The 19,593-nt window shown below is 31.6% G+C and overlaps 2 protein-coding genes across 2 annotated transcripts in view; one reads left to right on the forward strand and one right to left on the reverse strand.

Annotated features, from left to right (window-relative positions):
• Positions 1-5,946: 5,946 nt before the first annotated feature.
• On the forward strand, positions 5,947-10,764 carry bonsai (28S ribosomal protein S15, mitochondrial). The gene is made up of 4 exons (XM_014423702.3): positions 5,947-6,270; positions 6,696-6,829; positions 8,494-8,692; positions 10,414-10,764. Exons 1-4 carry the CDS (start codon positions 5,990-5,992, stop codon positions 10,697-10,699), a joined length of 900 nt encoding a protein of 299 aa, XP_014279188.1. The 5' UTR covers positions 5,947-5,989; the 3' UTR covers positions 10,700-10,764.
• Positions 10,765-12,972: 2,208 nt separating this feature from the next.
• The window catches only part of LOC106682695 (uncharacterized), a gene marked incomplete at its 5' end in the record, with an annotated part of 15,765 nt that continues 9,144 nt past the window's right edge, over positions 12,973-19,593 (reverse strand). Inside the window, 6 exon segments of the mRNA XM_067051372.1 lie at positions 12,973-13,594; positions 14,391-14,501; positions 14,590-14,778; positions 14,857-14,920; positions 19,317-19,370; positions 19,446-19,579. Coding sequence (XP_066907473.1) covers positions 13,206-13,594; positions 14,391-14,501; positions 14,590-14,778; positions 14,857-14,920; positions 19,317-19,370; positions 19,446-19,579 — 941 coding nt within the window.

The following is a 19,593-nucleotide window of genomic DNA, read 5'->3' on the forward strand; positions in this document are numbered from 1 at the left end:
ATTTGAGTTTTTCTTGACCGCACCCGGACCATATTCCTTTCATCGAAATAATATAATGTTTTCGCGAGTAGCGGCACTTAGTTCACTTATTTTTGGCATTAGGATCGGTTGAGCTCATTTGCTGATTGTGGCCATTTTGCAGGGACAAAAAAAAGTTGTAAAGATAAAAAGAAAATAGTTTATAAGCAATAAATACTTTATATTTATACTATATACTTCCTTAAAAAGTACTAAACCCTTCACCCTTCAAGGGTTGTAGCTGTTCACATATACACTAATATATATAAAGTTAAAATACTTAGTAAAATTAAAATAAGAAAGAAGTAGAAATGAACTGAACACTCTAAATGTTTGAGTAATACTGTCATTTATTTTTACCTTCCACATAGTTTATCAGTTGTTATTACAATGCTAGTTTGATAATAGTACTTATCCTATACACTTGTTATCACATACATTACTTATCACCCCCATCCCAGTTCACAAAGTGAACTTCGAGTTTACAAAATGAAAGACATAAAGCATAATAATAAAAAACTAAAGAACAATTCCTTGAGCAAAAGTGTACAATAAGATCACGAGCTATAAATTCTACTATATATGCATATTATAATAACCACAAGAAAATAATATATTAAAATAACATAGCTAATAAGACTGAAAGAAAGGGAGAAACAAATTATGATTTTACATGCCTGGATCGAGAGGGATGCGGAGGTGCCGTACGTGGGTATTCCTAACCCTCTGAGCACCAGTTATCTCTTGGATGGAAGCTATGCTGTGCTCTCGTAACGCTACCACTGTGAAAGGCCCTTTATAGCGCTGATTCCCATTGCGAAGGCCGGACGATGGTTGACAATATACCGCCATACCTAATGAAACTTTGTGGGAATCATCTGGTACCGCCAAGGAAATGCGATTCGCCCTGGAAAGTTTTTCTTTGAGAAGTCTGGAGTGCACCCGCTGGGAAATGTCGGCTAGTTGCCAACGTTAGTGAATTACAGCGTCTCTTAGATGCGTGTATGCCGTTGTTAGCAAATCTCCACTTCTTCGTACTGGGTGGCCGAAACAAACTTCTACTGGCGTAAACCCCGTGGCAGAATGAATTGTGTTATTGTATGCCAATACCGCTCTAGGCATTGCTGCAGTAGCTCCCAGTCATTTATGTAATTGGAACAACCGAAGATGTTCCCCTAGAGTATTGTGTAGGCGTTCAATGCACCCGCACCCTTGTGGGTTCCCGGGGGGAATTGAAATGCCATTTTATGTTAAACTCTGAACATTCTGTGGTGGTACGATCATTTCGAAATTCCCTCCCACCGTCAGACGTAATGGTTTGCTGTACACCATAGCACGACATCAAGGCAAACATACCCTCCCAAACGGCATCAGATGTTTTGGTTGGCAAGGAATATGCCATAGCAAATTTACTAAAGTTGTCTAATAAGGTTTGCCAATGTGAACCCTACCAAATAAAAATGTCCACCTGCATGTCTAATAGTGGTGAATTTGGCGTATGAGTGACATACTGTACATGCCTGCAAAACATTCTTAATCGAACGACGCATGTGGTGCCAATAATACCTGCGACGCAATGCGGCTTCAGTTTCAGGTATCCCGCGATGGTTAGTTTTTCCTTCATGGTAGACTTTAACTAACTCTTTTTGGCGCTCCGGATCTTTTATCGGTTCCACGATTTTAGAACATAAAATAATGTTTCTACCGGCTCCTATCCTCTCCGTTTCCAACAGGTGTTTAATACGATCTAAGATGATTTTATTTCCAATATATTATCTTGAGCAACATGAGAGGGGCCTGCGTCATGGAGAGGGTTCGCATATAGAGCCCTCGAAAGCCAGTACGCGACAACATTTTGTGATCCTTTTTGGTGGATAATTTGAAAGTTGTAAGTATGTAGCTTTTCTTTCCAGCGTCGGACTCTCGCTGATGACCCTTTAAGGCCGTCTGTCCAAAGCAACTGTTTATGATCGTTGCGTAGAGTAAAACGCCTACTAAACAAATACGGGCGATAATGGTCGACTGCCCAGACGGTGGCTAACAGTTCGCGCTATATCTCGATTCAGTATCTGACAGCTGTATGCTGTGCAGGTGTCCTAAAAATGTTATTTCCTCCTGAAAAAAATGGAATTTTTCTTTGACAACCCTAATCCAAATTCCCGAATACGTGGAAATACAACTTTAAGGTGTGCTATATGACGCGATGGGGAAGGACTAAAAACTATAAGGTCATGCATGTAGATTCGGTAATAGTCTTCTCCTAGTCCGCGAAGAAACTCGTCTATCAATCGTTGGAATGCAAGAGATGCATTCTTAAGCCCGAACGGCATTCGAGTGAATTCATAATGCCCTTTGCCAAACGTAAATGCTGTCTTTTCTATATCTTCCTCCCGCATCCTAACTTGATGGTAACCGGATTTGAGATCAAGTGTTGATAAAACACGGGCTCCCGCTAAGCGATCGAACATATCTTCAAGTCTGGGATCATTTTCCAGCGTCCCCGGCTACCCGGCATCTGAAAACCGGCCTTATCCAGAACATCGCACCCGATCAAGATATATTGAATGTTAGATCTTCCAACACATGGACTACCGCCCCCATTTTCAACCCAGTGAGGTTCTCGAGATCCCATTCGTACTCCCCCAGTACTCTACTAGGGCTGCTCAAATTGATAACAGAACATCTACATACGTTTGCTTCATCCAGCTCCTTCAGCACCCCTCTACTAATCCAGGTATTGGTTCTCCCAGTATCAATAAGCACTTTAAATCTATCACTACGCCCCTGCACTATGGGCAACCTCTCCCACACTCCACACAAATTGTTTATAAGCTCTCGTCTGCGTGGGTTGCCCTCGTCTCCTCAGATGGTAGCTTCCTGCTTCTGGTCCGCTCTTTTTGACTTGTAACTCTTGTCCGCCTGTTCATTTGTTTTTATTGACACCCGTGCCCAACTAGATTTATCTTCTTCATCGCTTGAACTCTTATCTAAATATTTCTCTGAACTTAACGTAGGAACTTCTATGTGACGTCTTGTTCTGTCCGTGTTCACTTTCAATGGTTCTGGGACTGAGTTCCATCGGTATATCCAGGGATATGCCCTTGCGATATGACCCTTGTCCCCACATTCAAAGCACTTGACCGAAGGACAGTTTGCTGCAATGTGACTTTTCCTCAGCTAATTTTTCTCGTACAATCAAGTTCCGTCCTAAATGTACCATCAAAATTTTGTCAAAAATCGCTAGCTGTTGTGACGCTTCCGTCTGTCCTACAGTCTCGATTAGTTTTTCTGAGATGACTGTATTTTGATTCAGCATTTTTTCAGCAAAACTGTAATCTGATTTTCTGGACTTTCTCACTTCCGTGAAGTGACGATAGACGTCCTTTTCTGGCGTCCAGCGTCCTCCTCCGTATGCCTTTTTCTGTCTTTTAGTAATCTCATCCCAGGAAGTTAGCTCATCCGCATGTATGCCAATTAGAACCTTCCTACCAAAGACGCCCTTAATTCCGTGGCATCTAGAGCATCCACAATTCTGCTTCGATTCTTCCCTCTATCAGATTATGAATTTGATTTCCTCTCTTTAAAAATGATTAAGGTGCCCTAATTCTCCACCGAATCTTTTTAACTCTGAGACAGCATTTTTTAAGTATGTGGCGGTAGCCGTCTTCACTCTCGTCCATTTTTGTTGTATTAACTCAGAATTGTTATTGACCACCTGAGCGATCGGGGGATTGCCAGTAGATATAATGGTGTTCTTTCCACTAGCCTGGTCCATAGGTTCACTCTGTTCGACCATGTTTGTGCCTTGAGATTAAATAAATGGCACTACAGTATCTAACCAATACATGATAGTATCTAAGCAATAACCTATAACTTATCTCGCATATCTTTCAATATACAGTATCAGTCTTGAGATTATGGACTTCTTAAAATTTCTTTTGTTCAAGCACTAACACAACTTACTTAATTTTCCCAAGTTTCTGCACCAGTTAAAATACTTAATAAAATTAAAATAAGAAAGAAGTAGAAATGAACTGAACACTCTAAATACTTGAATAAGACTGTCATTTATTTTACCTTCCACATAGTTTATTAGTTGTTATTACAATGCTTTTTTGATAATAGTACTTATCTTATACACTTGTTATCATATATATATATTAAGTTCTGATTGCACTTTAATCTTTACTTGATACTTAAATCAGATTAAAATTGCATTTCTATTCTTTTCTATACAACGGATTCACCGGCGATGTCTCGGTCCTGATAAACGTGGTTATGCTGTAGTAAATATACCTAAATTATATTTATAACTACTTTAATAAAGAACTTTATAACACTCATTTATTTTTTAATATAAGAATAAAATGAAAAATTTAGCAAACAATCGAAGACTCAAAATTTGTCTTGACTCTTAGTTAAAATCCTCCGGTGACATTTTCGTAAAATCTTGAAAGTTTTCGTCAGTTTCAATTCGAAGTGTTTTTGAGAGCAAAGTATAAGACTTTATCTCTCTTAATTCAGTTTTATTAGCCACTACCGCTTTCTGTTCTCTTTTTCAGTGAGTGAAATAAATTTATGTAAAAAACTGGCAACGGCCAATTTTCGTTCACGATTGCATCTAGAATACATATATAGCCACCAGATCTCAGACAATTACAAAACACAGACCGGATTCCCTATTTGGAGGAATCTCACTGTTACTCAGTATTCGTGGGGTACGTGATTGTTCGTCCCCCTCCCTCGTTGTTCATCCTTCTCCATCGATCCACTTTGATCATTGGTGATTTTGGCCAAATGGAAATGCGGCCTATGGTGGTCGAGTTTCTTCAATAAATTTAATATCAATTCAAAAGTGTAAAAATTGTGCATTTATGTTAGGTTTATATAATATACTCCGATATTTCTCTGTGGCTCTGTATGAAATTTAATAACAAATATTATGCTAGGATATGTATTATTATATATTGAACGATTTAGTTAATGTTGGAAAACTAATTGTATATTTGTAACCTGTTGTGTCATGTTACTATAAAAGAATTTAAATCATTTTCAATAAAAGATAAATAAACGACCTTACAACAAATTATAATAGTACTCGGAAGTTAAATTATTGTGATATGACGGTTCATAATTAAATTATTGAAGCCAATACTTAGAAGCCAAGCTTATTGAAATAGTTCTATATGAAGAAACATCTGGGCCCTGTTTCATAATAAAGTACAAACTAATACTATTAGTCTTGTAGATTTACCTTAATACAATTACACTGACTTGTACAATAGCAACTTGTACTTTAGTATTTTTTAATTCCTGTAATATCACTAATAGTCATCCCTATCATGAAAAAAAATAAGTATTAGTGTTATTACCACACTAGTTTCTACACTTGTACTATGAGATAATACTATTAGCTCTCATTATGAAACAGGGCCCAGGGGGTAAAATAGTCTTATTGAAATAAGCTCGTATTAAGAAACACTAAGCTTCACTTTATATTTAACAAGCTATTGCAATAAATAGCATATTTGCACAATATAAAAATTAGCGAAAAAGTCTGTATTTGCAGATTACAGCATGCACATGATTCTCTAACTACGAAGTTAGTTGTCATTTTATTTTTAAATCAACAAATATAAATTACGACTCTTTGTCAACCTTAATATTAACCGTAAGATAAAAACGGAATGTAATGAATAAGTAAGAACGTAAATATTTGTCAGTTTTCGGGATAAGGCTCAACAAATATTAATGAATGTGAACAATTTATTTTATTTTTTAGATTGCTGAACTCTGCCAATTTTAATGTGAAGAGCATTTATGAAGTTAAACTTTTTTTTAAAAAATTCAATTATAGATAGATAAGGTTATGGATTCTTAAAATTTAATGTTTCTTTCATTGTTTTATACCTCTACCTCTTTGCTAATAGGTTATATAACCTTCTGGTAGTTAATTACTGAATATTGTGGTATGGGTACTCTCAGCCCTAGAATTTTTTTGGGAGCTCTTCTTAAGAGCAAAGGCAAGATAAATGATGTGGGAACGTATTGTTTCAATGTGAACTTTTTGTCCAGGTTTTTACACAAGCACAGCGTTAATTATGGCCTCAAATCAGGTCTACCCATCAAATGGGTTAGACCAGAAAAAATCCCGTGCATTAGGCCAGAAAAAAGTGGTGATCTAGAGCCTTTAAAAAAGGTAGATTTAAAGACTTTGGCTCCTGAGTTTCAAGACTTGGAAGAATTAAAAAAGTACAGCACCAATTCTTTACTTCCTGTAATTTACTTAAACACTTCCTGAGGTGTTGTTTTATTTATTTATTTTTTTATCCATATATGATTTAGTTATTCTATTGGTATGCAACCATTTCATTTCAAAATTTACATTAATTAATTACGAATTTTTTGTTGTCCTTAATCAAAGATTAGCTGTTAGGCACTAAATAGGTAAAAGATTTCTCCTTGGCAAATTGGAAGTATGTATTTATTACAGTATTAAACATTTTTGCGATTAGATAGAGTTGAGCCTTGTGTCTAGTGCTTTAAAGTAATTTGATTTAGGTTGTTCTATCTCAGAATCTGTGTATCTTTTACTTTCTTATAATTTATTTGTTTATCAATCTTAAATTATATCAATGCTCTTATCTTAACATAATTTTTTTTTAAACGTATTTTAGAGCTGATGAAAACGTGAAGAAACTCTTCACCTTGGAATTTTTACCATATAAATCAACCGTTAGCTACCTAAGGAAGGAGTATTCAGACAGAGTTAAAAGGCATGAATTCGATACAAAATCTCCTGAAGTTAGGGGTATGAGAGTTGATTTTATGCTATTTCATAATTATTAATAATGGATGATAAAATTTTTTATTGCTAATGTGTGTAATCTTTGATATAGTTATTTATAATTATTTTTACTGGTTGGATATACACATATATATATATATTTCTGACCTTCAATCTCTCAAAAATTGATTTGATTAGTAATCAAACGGTACTGGTACAAATGCGATGGGGTTTCTAGCTACCAGTGGTAACTTTACAGATATTTAAGTTTATGTTACAGAAATATGTGAAACCTGTTCTAATTACTGAGTAACTATTATTGATGTGACGTGAGCTATCAGTAGGTATTCTGAAAAATATTCCATTATTTTCTTAAAATGTTCTAATTGTACTTTTAATTTTGAGTAAGTACAATTTTTAGGCAAGGCAGTTTATATAGCCTTTTAACCTCCTACAACTATTCTGTAATCAGTCATTATTCATTTTCATCCTTTCAGCTGCAACATTTGAAGCTGCTCCATATTGTTTCTAAATCATTTTTTTTTTTTTAATTTATCTTCCTATTGTTAATATGATCTTTTCCTTTGGATTATTCCTCTAAAAATTCATGTGGAAGGACTTAGTGGTTTAGTGAGTAGCATACATATGGTATGCTAAATAACCATATCTATAAATAACCGATGGGCCCATGATGGAGTTATTCCTATTTATGTGATTTTTGCAAAAAAAAATTTTATGAACAGAGGAAATAAAATATTTTTTTTTTCTGTTATGAATATATGTACTTAAAGGGTTTCTCAAAGTGGGAATAACAAATATAGATTTTGTTCTGCTAAGAATACAAAAGCTTAACAAAAGATAAAGAAGCAGTAATACAATCAGAAAAGATTGGGTGGTCTCTGCTTTTGCTGTTCGAATGGGATTTAATTTTTCACCTTTAGTTATTTATAAAATTCTGTATTTATATGGTGTTTATTATTGGTAGCAATGTTAACTGGTTATTTCTTTTGAAAATGGGCTCATTAAGCCTTGTTAGACCATCTCAATGAGGATAAGACCTATCTGGTATTAAAAAGCACTTAATTTTTTTTATTGATTATGAAGTCTAATTAAAATTGTTTGAGAGGAGAAAATGAAAAAAAATATGAAAATTCGATTCTATTAAGTGACTCTTACAGTCGATTTTTTTTTTGCAAAAAAGATGTTACATTTCAGTTATAAACACCCATCTTATAAATGTAATTTAAGTTTCTTATGACTTTTCATTTTTGAGCTAGACTGTTCAAAAACACATACAGACCATATTGTGAAACTTGGTTATTTGGACTCGGGGGACTTCAATATGTGCATTTCCGTCAAAGACTCGGATTTGGCACCATCGTAATACTTTCCCTCACTATATTGTTCCGTATATACTATATGAGCTAAGTGAAAGTAAAATGGAAAAAAAAAAAATGATTTTATAAATTTCTCTGTTAGTTACTTTGATTCCTAACCTTGTGCTTACTATAATCTAAACATAATTAAAGGTCAGTCCTCTCTGTTTATTGGTATAATTAACCGTATGCTTTAGTTTCAGTTTTGCTGTTAATAAAAAAAAATCAAAATCTTTTAAGCATTTTTGAGTTATCCAAAGTATGTTTTATTTCTTAATACTAGTAAAATAGATACTACTTTTTTTTTTCTAGTTGCCAAAATGACTGCAGATATAAGAGACATGCAGAGATTTACAGAGAAATACCCACATGATAAAAGAACCAAAGTTAGATTAAAAGAAACTATTGATAAGAGAAAAAAATTATTGAAAAAGATAAGGATATGGGACTATAAATGCTTTGAGTATATAATAGAAAAATTGGATCTTATTTACAAGCCATTTCCTCCTCGGTAAGTAAATAACAATATATTTCTGTTCTTAGTTAGTTGTAATAACTTATTTTCTACAATTAATGTAATAACTTATTCTAATTTACTGAATGAGCAAAGTCCTTTTCGGTTCTGTGTATCAACAGTTATGTTTGATCTGTTCCTCTAGGATGGTGTCTCATCCCAACTCCTTTACCATACATTATTGGGCTCTGATGTTTCTTTCAATGCCCTCGTTTAATTCTTCTTCAGCAAGACCATCTCCTTATCTTGAGATTTAATTAGTTCTTTCTGATTATCTCGTGCCATATTTTTTATCTGAGTCAATTCAGCGATTTCTTCAATTTTTTAAGAATTTGATCTGGTCTTTCTTACGTATCACATGATGCCAATATATTTTTCCAACAAGCATTAATTAAATATCTTATCAAATCAATTATTGATCAATTTCTGGTACATATTTTAGTTTGTTGAATGTTTTTCAAGTTCATGCTATTGTTACTGGAACTTAGTTTTACATGCCTATAATGGAGTATACATTGCTTTAAATTCCCTCAGTAACTTTGTGTGTTTTTATTGGTAATTAGTTGGTATAATAATTTATTTTATTATCAAATCAATGACTGTCAAGGTTTGTCAATAGGTATAATAATGTATATTTTAATAGCATAATGAATAAATCTATTTTATACATTTTTGCTTTTTTACTACCGAAGGTAGGAAAGCTTTTTATTCATGCAGATAATGAAATAATTTATATTTGCAGAATCTAAAAATTTTTATTGCTTTTTAAACATCAAAGGACAAATTTGGTTCATGTCTGTATATATTCAAATTTGTGTTAGGGCATACTTGACCCACTTTTGTAGAAACGCTCAAGGATTGTATGGGTTGGTACCTAGTTGGTTCCACTACTTTGGCTTACATGTGCTTAAACATATTTTTCTTGGGATACCTATGTTTTGAAAACGGCATATCTGATGTGGTCAAAGTTTGGAGTTAAATTTGGGGAAATACCCCGTTATCAATTTTCATGCAAAAAATTATTTTCCTTGAAGAGCATGTTTCAAACACAGAGCCTATAGATTTGATTTTCAAATGACAAATCTAATTTAATAAGAAACAAACATAATAAATTGAATTATTAAACCTTGAAATAAATATAATTACCTATCCAGTAGAAATGGTCAAGAAGATATACTGACCAATTTTTTTTTTTTACTTCATCACCATGGAAGGTTGAGAAACTTTGAATATAGAAAATAAAAATTATTTTTGTCCTCGCATTCTATGTTTTATATATCAAGGAACAATTTTGGTTCCATGTCTCTTGTCAAATTACTGTTTGGACATAAGCAATCGAACAATTAGGTAATCAGATTTAATTTTTAAGGATTTTTGGGTTGGTACATCACTAAACACTTTTCTATAAAAATTATGAAATATTTTTTACTTATTCTTTTAATACTTGGCATTCAATCCTTTTTTTATATTGCATTGAATAGGATTATTTATTTTTTTTTTTTTTATATTTATATTCTTAATGATAAAAGAACTTACATGCCCAAAGGAAATATGTTATTCCATAATGTTATTAACATCTGACTTTTGATTTTTTTTGCTGTAATATTTGTTAATTCCATATTAATGTTTGTGCCTGAGGATTTGGTTCTTGGTATTACTAATCTTACTTAATTGTTTGGAAGCTCAATTATGCCTCTTAAAAAATTTATTTATTGCAGAGAAGTCTACAAACGAGTAGAAAGAAAACGCTCTATGCGAATGCTTACAGATACATATTGTCAAAATATTGTATCAGAGAAACTTGAAAAATATAAGGCAGAACTTGACTCTCAAAAAGTAAGTTACCTGATGGATAAGATAGAAATTTTAAAATGGATTATGAAAGAAGAGGCATACTGTGGTGTTCCCCCTACTGTTTCGGAAGAAGATTTGAAAGTCGTAGAAGCAAAATTGTCTAAATTAGTGGAATCAATGAAAAAAGAAACAACTGTCATTAATGAATAAGATATACTTTTTAAAAATTATTGTGAATAATTTGATTTAAATAATAAATTGTAGTTGTTTCCATAGTTTTCTTTTCCTCAAGGAATTGAACCATTTCTTCACATTGAGGAAGCAGTTGCTGTCGATAAAGATGTTTGGTGTACTAAATAATATCTTGATTCATGGATTGAAGCAGTTTTGTAATTATAGATGGAAGAAACATGCATTTAATTATCCATTTTATATCTCAAGATCCTCAAGTGAGGGATTGCATCGTCTATGATCAGTAAAACCTTTCTGGTTCATCCGTTCATATTTTTTTACTTTAAATGAAAATTCTGTCATATCATTATAAAAGTATATCAGTTGACTAACATGTTTGCTTTTTTAGGTCACCAGCAAATTTTATAAATCCTTAAAAGCCCATGGTTTTACAGATTTTTGAAGTAACCTTTGCCTATTTTGAAATATCATACCCCATCACTGTGATGCAGTCTCTACTGACCTACTGTTCTGGAGCACATTTTCTCTTTTGCAAAACTTTTCAGTTTAGTTGGCAATGTCGTAGTTTTCAACTTCTTTTTATGAGTGCCATTAGCAACTTCACCTGAAGGAGGAGGAAGGTTTTGTCAGTTACTTCTGATTCCTTATTTTTACTTTCATGCCAGAATCATTGCCACACTGACTGCTGTCTTTCAACTGTTCCACTATTTTTTATTTTCTCTTTATTACTCAATTTATTTATGTTTGGCGACTCATTTTTAATTAATAAACTTATAAAGTCACAAATTATAGATAGCGTCAGTGAAGTATGAAGTATGTTATTGCAAAAAGAAATAAAGAGAGAGAGAGTGAACAGGAACAGGTGAAGTTCGATGAAGGGGGTGATGAGACATAAACTCGATACTGAAAATACCAGACTGGAATATAAGACCAATGATTGTACCTTCATAGTAATTTTTGTTTCCCCCCAATTTAGTTAGGATAATAGGAGTTAAATTGTATGTACATGACTAGATGGCCACCCTTCACCCAGCGCTGGTTGAACTATAAGGGGTCACTCACTCAACTGTACCTCACAAGAGTCAGACCCATTGTATTTAAACAGGAATTTCTCACACCATACTATAGAGTATCCCGGACAGCATATTTTTCATTTGATGTTTGCTACCCTTTGTCCTAAATTTAATTGGTTTTATTGTTATCTTTTTTATGCAATCTATATTTTTAAAAATATAATTGCATTGTAATAATATCTTTAAACACACCCTTTTACTGAATCACAAATAAATGTAAAGATTTTCTGCAACATTTTTTTTCTCAAACCTTTAATGCTAATAAACCCCCAGGTACAGGATAAATTTGTTTTCAGCTGATGTAATGGTTATTAGTTCTAACAATCAGTTATAATAATACATATATTACAATAATATATATTTTTTATTTTATTAATTATAGAAAATTATATCAGAAATAGGTATATTCTGATAAATAATGACCATTTCCAAGAAATAGGTATGTTTGTATGAGATATTTTATAAATAATTTTACCTTTATTAATATATGTTAGATAAAAAGATCATAAAATTGGAAAAAATTAATTTAATTTGTTATAAATTTTTTATTGAAAAATAAAAATAATTATGAGTTCAGCTAAATAAAAGGTATATAAACATTTTTTTTTTGTTTTGGGGAAAATTCTTGAAAAAATGAAATTCATTTTATTTGTTTGCATAATTACTTATATTATCTAAGCGAGAATTATACTAAAGAAAACTTACCTTTCTCACTTGGAAAAACTGCTAATGAACAGAATAAATTTTTCAAAAGCACTGTATGTTCTTTCCCATTACTGTAATAAGGCTGTATGTTTTCCACAAAAACCATATCTTGGTTAGGACACACTTACAAGCAATTCTAAACCAGTATGCACATTTTTCTGCAATCTAAGGACACATAACTCAACAGTTATGATCGGGACATTCCCTTTATTTGATGCTTGGGGCAATACTAGCCATTGAAGGGTTAATTCAGTTCATCTTCATGATAAGATTTATTATTATTGGGAAAATGCTTATTCCCTATTAAAACAATAAATGGATATGCTTTTTTTTTTTTTTTTTTTTTTTTATACATTTTCTCTACCCAAGATGCAATTAAAAGGTTATTTTCTCTGCCAAATGGACATTAAATTAAAATTGTAAGCATGCTATAATGAGTAAAACTAAATATTATTTATGTACTCATTATTTGAAATTTTCTTTAATATCTTGGAGAAAAAAAAATAGTAGTAATGTTAAAAGTGTCAATCTAGCAATCTTTATTTTTATCACCATGAAAACATTTTTAAATTAACAAATTATAAAAAACACATGGTGATCTAGTAGATATGACTTCACGTTAAAAATATAATGACCATATTTGTGAATAATAACATAATATAAAACAAAACAACAATAAATTAAGTAAATCACAGAGTTAATACAAACCTACACGATCAATAAATATGTTTAAAATAACTTGCACTCTAATTAATTATACATTTTAAATAAAACAAAATCCTTTTTAAGTTTTTAGGATTTGAACGAGAGGTACTCAATTTTTCAACAAGCTCACAAAGAGCTACAAGAGTGTTTTCATCCTTACAATACTGAATATAATCAAAATTATAATAAGAGTCAGGTTTAGATAATTTCAGATCCAGTGTCATGGGATATTCGCTCACATGGTATAGTTTACAATAAGATGTTATCATATGGTATATTAAATCTATTTCAAGAGGAGCCAGGTTTAAATGTCTGTATAGTGAAGTAGATGTTTCCCAACCTTTGATCAGTGTTTCCTCCATCTGTTTAGTTTTGGCAAGCTGAATAGCTGAACACCCTGAAGAAACTTTGTTCCATACTGTGACACCAGCTTGGAAGGAAATATAATTTCATTAATTAAATTCAAAAGTTAAAAAGAAAACTAATATTAAGACACTGAATTTTGATAAAATAAGATTAATTTGCAAACTTTTATAAAAAGAAATGAACTTACATTTAACTGTTTAAATCATGTTAAACTGTCATAAAAATTTTTATTTTGATATATTACTGGAGATATAAAAAAATAAATAAATATGGTACATAAAACATACTATAATAATAATAATAGCTATAATAAGCAACAAAAGAAATTTAAAAAATACTTTACTGATAAATTCTCATAAAAAGATTGTTGATATTAGTTTAAACAGATCATTATTTTATCATCTATGCATCTTTAGTTCAATTTGTAACTTCAGTCTCGATTTAAATCTTTTAATTAGCAAATCATTGAGAATAATAGTTATTTTAATAATTGAAGGGGTAAGTGGATGAAGGAGCTATGTAATATTTCTTAAATCTTTAGTGTCTATGAAGGGGGAAGGTATGAAGGAATAGCTAGTATGAGGTACTCAACTAGTGCAAGATACTCTAACCTCAAAATCCAATTATTTACTGAGATACCTAGATGTAGAAGGGGCTATGTACACTTCAAAACAAGCTAAAAAAAAAATTAAAACTTGTTTTCTTAAAATTCACATTGTAACATAACCCCTTCATCTATTTACCCATTCAATTTTAAGTGTTACTGCTTATTATACAGCATATTTTGGGGTTCTTTTACTGCATGAAAATTCCATCTAAGGTCAAAAAACATATTTCTATAATGAGAGAACTTTTTTTACCTCCACTGTTCAATAAAATGTCAACAATTTTATCATTTCCTTGTTTTACAGCACATGATAGAGGAGTATCATTATCACTATTAAGAGAAAATATATTTAGTTTATCAGCTTCTGAAAATAATGAATTAAAAAACATTTAAATTACTTGGCATGAGGTAAGATGTCACACACAGAAAATAATACAAAAAAAAAAAATTACCTGCAGGAGCAGTTAATCTGTGCTTGATAAGTAACTTGAAGCAATCAATAGAATTATAATGAGCTGCATTGTGTAAGGGTGTCCAACCTGCATTATCCGCAATGTTTACATTGACCTCTTTGCTTCTCAATGCAGCACTCAGAGCTTTATGATTGTTCATTCTACAGTATTTGTGAATCACAGTTTCCCCTGGAATAATGAAGATTATATACAAACCAAGGTTTTTTTTTTTTTTTTTTTGGTATAAAAATATTGTATTTCATATACCTGAAGTATCACACTTATTGTTTTTCAGATTAAAATTTTTCTTTGAAATACCTCCTTCATTAGCCTGAAACATAGGATAATAAAATCTTAATTAATTTTTAAATATTGATAGATAATTAATTTTTTTTTATATTTATTTATTGCAATTTACAACTGTACATTATAATACATTTAGTAAATGTATCTGATCTGAGTTAAATTGGAGTGTTACAGGCGTGTAGAGAAACTACCCATTGGTAGCACTCTAATAACATTTACATTAGCTGGTCTCGTGGCCATCTTCTTTTCAGGCGCCTCGAAGGATTGTAGAGGATGCAAGATTAGAAACTAGGGGGTTTGAGTGGTTAGAGAGTTTATAATCGAAGGAGTGATATCTGGTTCGGGCTAGATCGGTTACATAGGGAACATTAAGGTCTTTATGTATGATTTTATTTGTGACAAAGTAAGGAGCATTGAGAATTTTACGAAGGATTTTGGATTGTAAGGATTGAATACGAGAGGAATTCGAAAGTTTAGTGGAGCCCCAAAGCTCAACTTCATATGTCCAGATTGGCCTTATTTACAGTCATGTAAATCAGTCTTTTGTAATGTGTTGGAAGTTTAGACCATTTATCTAGTAAGTGCTGTAATAGTCGAAATCGACGTGCAGTTTCCTGTCTTTTCAGTATGGTGTGAGGATTCCAGGTTAATTACTTGTACAAAATGTAGTTCAAGGTAGCAGATCTGTTCGACAGGGGTAAGAGTAACATCATTAAATGGAACTGTAGGGCAGTCAGTAGGTTTACGACGAAGGGTAAAGGTGATTTGTTGGAATTTATCTTAATCCTCCAATTACGACACCAATCTTCGAGGGCTGTGATATGGGATTGGAGATTTTGGGATACAATTAATGGGTTATTATTAACAGCGAGCATACATGTGTCATCGGCATACGTGGTGAGGATAGTGTTAGGATTGGTTGGAATGTCAGCTGTATAGACGGTGTAGAGGATGGGCCAAGGATACTACCTTGAGGAACACCAGCGGACTGAGAATAGAGGGATGAATAAGATGATTAATTAATATAATGTTTATGTATATTTGTATCAATTGGTTATTAAATTTCAATATTATAATGAATTTTGTTAAGAGACCGGAACAATGCAGCCCAGACAAAACAAATACCAATTACCATACACTTGTAATTAGCGATATATATATATATATATATAACAGCAATAAGAACTTGTAAACTGCGCTATTTTATGTAAACAAAGTGGATTAAGTTTTTAAAGACTTAAAACCAATTATCAATTATTTTTAATTATTAATTATAGAACAAATAGAAAAGTAAAAAGAAAAAAAAACCGTTTATTTATTTTATATATGTATATATAGTTGACCGTAAAAATTGATATATAGGAAGATGGTCAGGGTTGCGGTCACAAGTGAAACGAAAATAGTTTACAACTATTTTTTATAATATTATAAATAGTTGTAAATTTATTATAAAAAATAGTTGTAAACTATTTTCGTTTCACTTGTGACCGCAACCCTGACCATCTTCCTGTTTATTTATTTTAGCCAATGCCACACACTAATCAAACGAATTTAGTCAGTTCTTTTTGAGAATTCACATGGGCAAGATGTGTATATGTCTTGTTAAAGAAAATCATTTCAATTCAAATCTCAGTGCAAGTATTATTTAATAATTATAAAAAATCACTAAATGGTGAATACCAATAACTTAGACAAACTAAATAAATACTGAACTGTTTTATAGTGATCAAAAACTATTTCAAGAGAATTTGTGAAGTTGAAAATAATTATAACGAATCATTATAAGGTCATTTCAACAAGCAGTGAGCTTCAATTTAAATATTCAACAACCAAGTATTTATGACATTAATGAAGATTATATATTGTATAATTCATGTTTAAATTTGTTTTTGGTTTACAAAAGAAATTATGTTTCTTAAATAAATAACTGATGTTTTCCACTTTATTCAAATATTTCTAGAATGAATTGGTAATAAACAGATAAATTGATGAAAAAATTAAAAAAAAAAACGCCATTTTAGAACTAAACTTCTCATGTGATCATGGGCGTAGGCAGGATTTCGTCAAGGGGGAGCAGACCTTGGCCCATTACCCACTCACATACACATACATATATATAAAATCCATTCTGAGACGTTGGGTAAATAAAATATATGTAATTCTGCATCATTCCAAGAAATACCCTACCATTTCATTTCTACTTCATAAAATTCAATCATTACTTTTAAAATTGTATTACCTATAATTACAATAAATTATTGTAAATGAAACTTGAAAATCAAGCATAATTAATTATTGTACATAAATACATACAATTCACACAATAAATGCAAAAATATAAGATGTGATGAAGAGATTTGCTATGAGAGCATCAGCTGTTTTGCTGGTAAAAATATTAATCCTTCGATGGTTACCTTCTTTGATTTATTTTCAACGAACATTCTATGATAACTAAACTGGAAGTTATAATAGGAAGAATAAAATCTAAAAAAGATTCTTTTTTATTCGTTTCTTGTTTATTATTTTTAGGGACAAGTATATAACGAATAATTGTGTTCATTAATCTTACCTTTTTTACCGAAAAATCAACATATATCCATCTTGTCCCTTCAAAGATGTGGCTGTGATCCTTAAAAGATGCCAACTCGACGGACAATGGATCCTTGATGAAAAATTAAATTCTAAAATGACTAAAACTCCTAAATAGGAATTTTCATAGGAATCAATTTATTTTTTGCTTACCATTTTCGCCGGGTTCCTTTGATTTTTTAAAAATTTTTAAATCACTAAAATTGCACAAACTTCAATACCACTCTACTAATCTACAAGAATCTCAAAATAGGTTAAAGCCTGTCTAAACTACACAGAATGTTACAGTTTGTACACTTTGTAAATAAATTAGAACCAGAGATATTAAAAAAAAAGTTTAAAGAAATTTTCTTTATTTTAACCAGTTCTTTTCCCCATAAAAAGTCATAAAATCTAAATGATATTCATAATGGGTTGAAAGAGCGGACATTCAGTTTTTTAACAGTTGTAGATACATTGGATTTAAATGATTTGTGATTAGTTATGAACTTTTTTTTTTTAACGAAGGGCATTGAAAGACATTTTTTTTTTTATTTATATCAAAATATGTATTGATGAGTTTCAAGACACGCTAAAACCGAAGCTGACTTGATTTTTCTTTAACAAAGTTTTTTTATCTACTTTACTAAAAGCAAATTTTGGGTTTTGAAATATTTTATACATTAAACTCATTATATAACAAATACAGCCACAGCAAAGGCGGCATACGATAACATAAACAGAGTTTAATTTTTTTTTTGGCTCCAATGGTACACATGTCTAATATTTTTTAACCTAATATCACCAAAAGTTGAAATAGGGGAACTCTTGTGCTTTGCTCCCCTTATAAATAAAATAAAAATACCATTAACATAAATAACACCATACTTCATAACATTTTGAGGGCTGGATTTGGTGCTAGTATATGATAAGGACTGGAATTTCAGAGAATTAAGTTATAACAAAACTTCAGCAAAAATAAGTTATTGCTGTTGTTTTAAATCTTGTTGAGAAGTAGACCAGAAACCAACAAAACTGAAAAATTCACTTTTGAATTTAATCTACTGAAGTTAAACATACTTTGATTGCCTCAACTTTTTTTTTTTTCCTTTTAAGGCAATCCATGTCGAAGGTGATGTTCGCCTAGCTATCTACAGGTCACCAACCTATTCTAACCACAGTTGGGTGTCAAGTTTTTCATTTTGTGGGACTGCCACTTGATGAAGAAAAAATCAACGCCCAAGGCCGGATTAGAACCAGTACCGCCCGCAGACCTCAGAAAGATAGACTTGAGCCTAACCCCTGAGCTACGGTGTGGCCCCCTTTACAATTGAAGATTTTATCTATAACAATTCCCCTCTGAAATGGAAAATCGTAGGAGACTATCGACAGGTTACTTTTTGTATGACATACGCATCTCTCATACCAATCTCCACCATGTAAACCAGGCCTAAGTGCATCTTTCCTTGGACCAGCAGCTCAAAATAATTTTTTGAGTTAAAATCCAAAACAGAAATTAATCAAGAGAGTTGGTACTAATCATACTAAAGATATTTGTTTCCTGCAACTTTAAAGTAGGGTAAACATTGACATTCATTTTGAGGTGGAGCCTATGATTTTGACCTTCACAATCTGGTTGGTAACTTGATATTCCAATACTACTATATATATGACCACTAAACCCAATAAACAAAAGGGATTTATAAATACACATGTATTTCCCTCATTTTTTTTTCACCATTTGAAACAAGCACCATTTCTTTGATCCTACAAATAAATTACACAGATAACAAAATATAAGCTAATATAATTTAACAATTGAATAGATCAAAAGCAGTAGTAGGTAAACTTACACTTTTTAAAACAGGTTTAGGTCTCAAAGAAAGATTTCTCTTCATTATTTTCATCTAAAAATATGAATAAGCAATATTTATCAGGAACCAAAAAAAAAGGTCATACAAAAATTAAATATATTTTCTTACAACAGAATCAAGGTCATCAACACCGTTTGAAGTCAATTCACTCTTCAAAATAGAACCAATAACTTTGAATTTTAGCCAATAAGGGTGAAGTAGTTGGATATTAAATACAGTTCCTTCATCAATTATATTTCCAACTAAAAATTAAAAA

This window comes from Halyomorpha halys, unplaced genomic scaffold (genome assembly GCF_000696795.3).
Source record: "Halyomorpha halys isolate HHAL.00 unplaced genomic scaffold, Hhal_1.1 Scaffold434.1, whole genome shotgun sequence".
Taxonomy (NCBI): domain Eukaryota; kingdom Metazoa; phylum Arthropoda; class Insecta; order Hemiptera; family Pentatomidae; genus Halyomorpha; species Halyomorpha halys.